General features: G+C 40.0%; 1 protein-coding gene across 1 annotated transcript; it reads left to right on the plus strand.

Moving 5' to 3' along the window:
- Positions 1 to 861: 861 nt before the first annotated feature.
- Positions 862 to 6,895, plus strand: gtpbp2b (GTP binding protein 2b). The gene is made up of 12 exons (XM_056759848.1): positions 862 to 1,212; positions 1,907 to 1,933; positions 2,016 to 2,200; positions 2,288 to 2,393; positions 2,770 to 2,967; positions 3,441 to 3,615; positions 3,720 to 3,939; positions 4,068 to 4,203; positions 4,285 to 4,343; positions 4,436 to 4,607; positions 4,693 to 4,857; positions 5,138 to 6,895. Exons 1-12 carry the CDS (start codon positions 1,042 to 1,044, stop codon positions 5,324 to 5,326), a joined length of 1,803 nt encoding a protein of 600 aa, XP_056615826.1. The 5' UTR covers positions 862 to 1,041; the 3' UTR covers positions 5,327 to 6,895.
- The last annotated feature ends 36 nt before the right edge of the window (positions 6,896 to 6,931 follow it).

A 6,931-nucleotide genomic window follows, 5' to 3' on the forward strand; every position in this document is an offset into this window, starting at 1 on the left:
GAACACAGAGAAAGATATTTGGAAGAATGTTAGCAGATTTCAGTTCTCGGACATCATCCACGACCATAGTAGGAATGTTTTTTTTATTGCTTTGTTCTGTTGAACACATTATGAGATATTTTGAAGAATTTAGGATTACAATGAATTCTCTGGCACCTTTCCATCCTTCCATCCTTTTCATCCTTCCCTCCCCACCAACACACACTTACCCAAGACTGCTCCCATATGATCTCTTCACCATAATTGCAATGTGAAATATATTATTATATATTCTATCATATATATCTTTCCTGTAGCTCAGCGGTAAGAGCATTTGTTAACAATGCTGGGTGTGGGTTCGATCCCAGGGGATTGCAAATACCTATGTATTAATGTATAGGATAAAGCAATGTAAGTCGCTTTGGATAAAAGCGTCTGCCACATGCACAAATGTAAATGTATTATATTAAATATATATATATTATTACGTTTTTTTTCTACAAAGGTAACTACTCCGTGCAATATGCATTATTCTTATAGGTTTTATACAAAGTTTTTTGTCTCTTTTTAATTTCCTTTTTTATATATATTTTCGACAGTATATCCTGCTTCGTTTTATTCCCGTTGCACTACGTGTCATGCACAAAATTCATTTTGGACGAAAATCTAAAATGACAAATAAAGTCAGTCTAAGTCTTTGACAACCATACTATGGTAGTAAATGATGTCCTTGAACTGAAAATGACTGACATTCTTCCAAATATCTTTCTCTGTGTTCATCGGAACAAAGTAATTTATACATGTATGAAATAACATAAGGGTGAGTAAATTATGATTTTTGCACAATTTTATGCACGAATGACGTGTTTGATGGGGGCGGGCTTACGGAGGAGGCTGTAACTGTGACCATGGCTCCCGGACCGCCAGTGCAATAGATAACTTGAATTATAAGAAATGCACGACCTATGTTTATAACGCACTCGTGCATTCTTTAAATACATATACATTAGAACGCACACATACCACACTTTAAAAACGTAACTTTTGTTCAAAGCGAGCTATATGGATGTGCAGGTTACAGCGCGCTGCAGCATCAACTCTGCGCAAAAAACAAACAGCCCGCAGAATGCAGCAGAAAATGCACCAAAGAAGAAGAAATCTCGAAGGGGGAAAAGAGGGAAACGTCGGAGGGGCAAGAAGGCAAACGAGCCTCCGCCGTTTTTACCACCGGAGGTAACGTTAAAGTTAAATGGATACTGTATGTGGCTGATGCTAACAGTTAGCCTGCGGAGATTCTCACCGTGACGTTCAACGTTAAATAAACAAGCTCTCACAAGACAGACAGAAGTACAAATTTTGTGTCTAATAACCGTGTCCTTTTGATATATATTACATGTTATTGTCATTTAATAACGCTGTAATAACAAGTGTATTATTACAAGATGCTCAGCAGAATATGACGTAAACACAACATCCCGAACAGTAACATCCGCCAAAATGGCATTACCCTAAAATTTGAATACATAACGTGTAAAAACGTTTTGTCTATAAATATAAAGACAATTGTGTTATTGTACATTATAAAACAATGCAAAAAAAATGAATTACAAATGCTCCTCTGCTGCGTTTTAGACATCTCGGATTTATGATATTTCCGAGATGTATCTCATCAACCCGGAAATAATTTCTAGAACAGCATTGTTACAATGTTAATAAAACATACTTTGAGTGTATAATTGACATTATCATTAGTGATATTGTTTTTTAATGTTTTTAATGTTACTACAATCGTAATTTCCCGGTTTGATTCGGGAAATATCCCACATCCGATGTGTCTGGAACGCAGCACTACTTTTGCCACATACAGCTTGTCGAAATCTCTTCTGCAGCAATTCAACTGTTTTGACACATCTTTGTTATCTTTTAGGCTGAAGAGGGAAACATTGAATACAAGGTACACGGCCACTATGACAATATCAAGTAATAAAGAAACGAAACTCTCATTTGAATGTGTTTTCTGACAATCATCTGCGCAGCTGAAGCTGGTTAACCCCACACAGTATCGGTTCGAGCACCTGGCCACACAGTTGAAATGGCGACTCCAGGAGGGCCGCGGGGAGGCTGTGTATCAGATCGGGGTGGAGGACAACGGTCTGCTGGTTGGACTGACGGAAGAAGATATGAAAACATCATTGAAGACCCTTCGCAGGATGGCTGAGAGGTATGCAGACTAAACAACATGACGTCTGACAGACATCTCATTCATTCTTTCATGTTAATGCTTACACGTTTTTTTGACTTTGTGCAGGGTGGGAGCTGATATCACACTTCTGAGAGAGAGGGAAGTCGAGTGCGATCACGCTCGACGAATAATCGCAGAAGTCCTCGTGCGGAAAGTTCCAGATGACCAACAGGTTAGCTAGTGATGCAACAGTGAGTCGTTTTATTGTAAATTGCTGTTCTTGTAATTCTAGCAGTTGTAGCACAAAGTTTGTAACAGAAATGTTTATGTAACACATAAGCAATTCATGAATTCAGAGAATTAAATTCATTTTGTGTTTTGTAGTAACCTACTTTAATTTTGTCTTGAGAAGTTATAATATTTATACACGAGGATTTTTTTCGTCTTTAACCTGCTTTCTTTTGGTAAATTGTGCAAAATGAATAAAACACAGAATGCTTAGATCTCAAATTCTGTCCCTTTTTCAAAACCTCGAACATCCTCATTTGCCATTGATCCACATGTGAATGTTTTACAATTTTTTGAAGATGTTGTGTATGTATGTGTAGTTCCTGGATCTTCGTGTGGCTGTTCTGGGTAATGTGGACTCAGGGAAGTCGACTCTGCTGGGCGTGTTGACTCAGGGTGAGCTTGATAACGGCCGTGGCAGGGCGAGACTTAACCTCTTCAGACACCTGCATGAGATTCAAACCGGACGGACGTCCAGCATCAGTTTCGAGATCCTTGGCTTCAACAGCAAAGGAGAGGTCAGTGATTTTCTTTGCTTTCTTTATTTTCTTAATGGTTAATAATTATCTAATGTTCCTTCTTTAATACGTTTCTGTAGCTGTTTCTGTTTTCTGAATATATTTTTGTGCAGATGATGATTATTCTTTTTTATGGAATCTTTATCCTTTTTGTTGTATTTTTTAATATGTATTATGACTGTTATTTATTTTTCTAGCTGTTGTCAAGGCTTTTACATTAAACAATAACTTACGGACTGAAAAAGCAAAACTTTGAATTGTGATTGATTCACATTTTTTTATCAATATTTTTTTTGCTGTATGAGAAGTGGATGGTGGTTGAAAATGCAAATGTTGAAACTTAATAAAGAAAATTTTAATAATTGACTCGAACCAGCAATCACAGTTTTTTCCACACTTACCAAGTTCTGTAACCTCCTGCTCACCTATTTGGAAAGGAACATAAAGCAATTGTCTTTTTCTCATTGATTTAGGTTGTAAACTACAGCGATTCCCGTACAGCAGAGGAAATATGTGAGAGCTCTTCTAAGATGATCACATTTATCGATCTGGCTGGTCATTACAAGTACCTTAAAACCACCATATTTGGCCTAACAAGTTACTGCCCGGACTTTGCCATGTTGGTTGTAGGGGCCAACACAGGCATTGGTTAGTATTTTCACATGCAATTGATTAATTTCCATTCCAAATCTCTTCAGTCTGTTCTATTATATCTAACATTCATCATTTTTTATTTCCATCTTGTCAAAAAGCTGGCACAACGCGGGAGCACCTGGGTTTGGCCATGGCCCTTAAAGTGCCCATATTCATTGTGGTGAGTAAGGTGGACCTGTGTGCCAAAAGCACCGTGGAGAAAACCGTCCGTCAGCTGGAGAGAGTTCTCAAACAGCCCGGCTGCAACAAGGTCCCCATGGTGGTGGCCAACCCTGATGATGCGGTGACCGCCGCACAGCAGTTCGCACAATCTTCCAGGTACACGTGAATCTTCCAGTGCACCGAACTGGATCACAAAGCATCATGTCAGCCATGTCACCCTGTCGCTCTGTTGTGCATTACTACTTTGCGTGTCTGCGTATATTGACGCATCTCTGTCCCCACAGCATTACGCCCATCTTCACCCTCTCCAGTGTATCTGGGGAGAATCTGGATCTTCTGAAGGTCTTTTTCAACATATTGCCTCCTCTAAGCAACAGCAAGGAGCAAGAGGAACTCATGCAGCAGCTCACAGAATTCCAGGTACACACAAACACAACACACACAAAGCAGCACACATGCCGTCTCCATCCTAAATTGATGTGACAACATTGTTTCTTGCAGGTGGATGAGATTTACAGTGTTCCTGATGTGGGGACTGTAGTCGGTGGTACACTATACAGGTCAGTCCATATCGGTTGCATCTATAGCTTACATTTCACTTTAGTTTATTTTTTGTTGATAGTTAATTTCTTTGTTAATTTCCTCTCTGTAGCGGCGTGTGTCGTGAAGGAGATCGGTTAGTCGTGGGCCCTACGGACGATGGGAAGTTCTTGAGGTTGAAGGTGTGCAGCATTCACAGAAATCGCTCCGGATGCCGCGTGCTGAGAGCTGGACAGGCGGCTACGCTTGCGCTGGGAAACTTCGATCGCTCATTATTACGAAAGGTCTGTGAAACTGTAATGAAAACAACACATATTGCACTGACGCAGGGAAGACTGGAAAACAGTAACATTGCACTTGTGTTTTTAGGGCATGGTAATGGTGAGTCCGAAAATGAACCCTACCATCTGCTGGCAGTTTGAAGCTGCCATCGTCCTCCTGTTTCACGCCAAGACGTTCCGCCGTGGTTTCCAGGTCACGGTGCACGTGGGGAATGTGAGGCAGACCGCAACGGTGGAGTGCCTGCTTGGCAAGGTGTGATTGGTTAGGTTTTGCTAAATAAAATGTACCTTCCAGATTTACTTTTTTAAGGTTAGGGAAGAAGCTCCCCCCAAAAGTGCTGTTATATTTCTTCTGAACACAACATTGAGAATGGGGGGGTCATATGGCGCAATGTATACACATTGTATCACATCTAAAACATAGGATAATATTAGTTTTAACCATGTCATATGACCCCTTTAATAAATAATTTTCCTTTAGGTTGACAAGGTATTACATTTATTTGAAATATTTCTGTGTGTGTCTCCTTAAGGAGGAGCTGCGGACAGGAGAAAGAGCCGTAGTGTCTTTCCGATTCTTAAAGCACCCCGAGTATCTGCGCGTAGGGGCCAAGCTGCTCTTTAGAGAGGGAGTGACCAAAGGCATCGGACACGTGACGCACCTTCTGCCGTCCACTCAGAACCACGTGCCTGACCAGAACCGCAACCAGAACCACAGTTAGATACATAGAGACCCACAGGAAGTGACATCAAAAACATTCGTTTCCATCATGCAGTCATTTCCTTGACCTGCCTTTGCCTACTAATTCTATTGTGCACCTTTTATTCTTTCACTCATGTTAGCAACAGGCTGTGTTGTGCTACTTTAATCATAGATTTGCCTGTTGTTTTGGCACCTTTTGTAGGTTTGTGGTGTAATGGTTTCTCTGTAACGTGTGTCTGGTGGGAGAAAGAGCTCGAAAAGTTTTGTACATTTCTACTTGTGTGTGTGTGAGTGTTTCCAATATTGAGGTAATTGGATGACCTTGAGAAGGCATGTGGGATTTGGAGTCGCTAAGCTGTGGTCTAAACAGGGTGTCTGGAACCACTCCTTCCTTCATTATAGATATGACAATGCAATGGTAGCATCTATCTGATTGAAAAATGTGTAATTGTCCATTTTGGCTGTAAAATTTCTCAGATCCTCTGCAGTATTCAACATTACACATTACCCCCCCTTAAAGGTCCAGTGTAGGAAATTTAGCCGAATATAGTGGCACACTCCACCGCTCGCCCCTCCCTTTCGAAGCACTACGGTGGCTGACACAAAACTAAGATGTCGTCATGTTTTCGCTTCTTTGCCGAATGAGATAATTTATTTACAAAACACGCATATGTAGAGCAGTTTGTCCGTTTAGGGCTACTGTAGATACAACATGGCGAATTCCATGTTAGGGGACCCGCTATGGGTGTAGAGAGAAATAGCTCTTTTTAACATAATAAAAACATAACGCTTCATTATGTAAGTTTTTTAAAGACATCTGAAGACATAGTTATGTATACTATATTGCATTGCGGTCAATAGATCCTCCTAAAATATTACACACTGGACCTTTAAAATAAAATGTTTCTTTTAAAAACCTTTAGAGAACCAAAAATGTTTCTTCTATGGGACCGCTAAAACTTATTTTTAGGAGTGGAGTGCATTTGGCGCCCCCTTCAGATTTACGATTCCTTCAGTATTTTCTTTACAAATATGAACTCAAGAAGGTCAGAAGAGAGAATCGTGATGCATACAGACCACGTTGAATATGCGCAAATTGAATTTCTGTGAAATTGTAAAATATTTTTTTGTCAATTTGTTGCATTCTTAAATCGCATTCTTAAATTGCACCTATTCACGTAAGAATGGTTTCCTGCACATTTGAGACAAATTTGCTGTTTTCAATGACCGACAACGATTGATCAACTAGTTTGTTGGTGACATGGAACATCGCCCCCTTTCTTTAGCACAATGTACCAAGTCACACATTCTAACCACGAAAAAAATTTGTGTGCTTGTTTGTTTGGAAGGTCGTATGGCAGGGTTCGAGCGAAAGCACATGGCAGCTTTGAGCAACCGGCGTCTGTTGTTAAATACCACGCATGCACAGGAACCCAGATAACAATTGTTGTTTCGTCCACCCATGCTTTTCTATTCGAGATATTGTGCAATTATTAAAAACGTTGAATGTATTCATCATTGATCTAAATGTACGGATTACTAACTAACAATGTGACAGATGTGTAAAAGCCTATTTTATTCAACAGCGTCCTAGTGTATGCTTCAGACTTTATTCACCAGAGAA

The sequence above is a fragment of the Triplophysa dalaica genome, chromosome 10 (genome assembly GCF_015846415.1).
Source record: "Triplophysa dalaica isolate WHDGS20190420 chromosome 10, ASM1584641v1, whole genome shotgun sequence".
Classification (NCBI taxonomy): domain Eukaryota; kingdom Metazoa; phylum Chordata; class Actinopteri; order Cypriniformes; family Nemacheilidae; genus Triplophysa; species Triplophysa dalaica.

Excerpts from the sequence above, each read along its gene's own strand:
- gtpbp2b (XM_056759848.1), top strand. The coding sequence starts at position 1,042 with ATGGATGTGCAGGTTACAGCGCGCTGCAGCATCAACTCTGCGCAAAAA. Across the intron at positions 2,201-2,287 it reads CTTCGCAGGATGGCTGAGAG|GGTGGGAGCTGATATCACAC; the intron begins GTATGCAGACTA and ends GACTTTGTGCAG. Across the intron at positions 4,344-4,435 it reads GTCGGTGGTACACTATACAG|CGGCGTGTGTCGTGAAGGAG; the intron begins GTCAGTCCATAT and ends TCCTCTCTGTAG.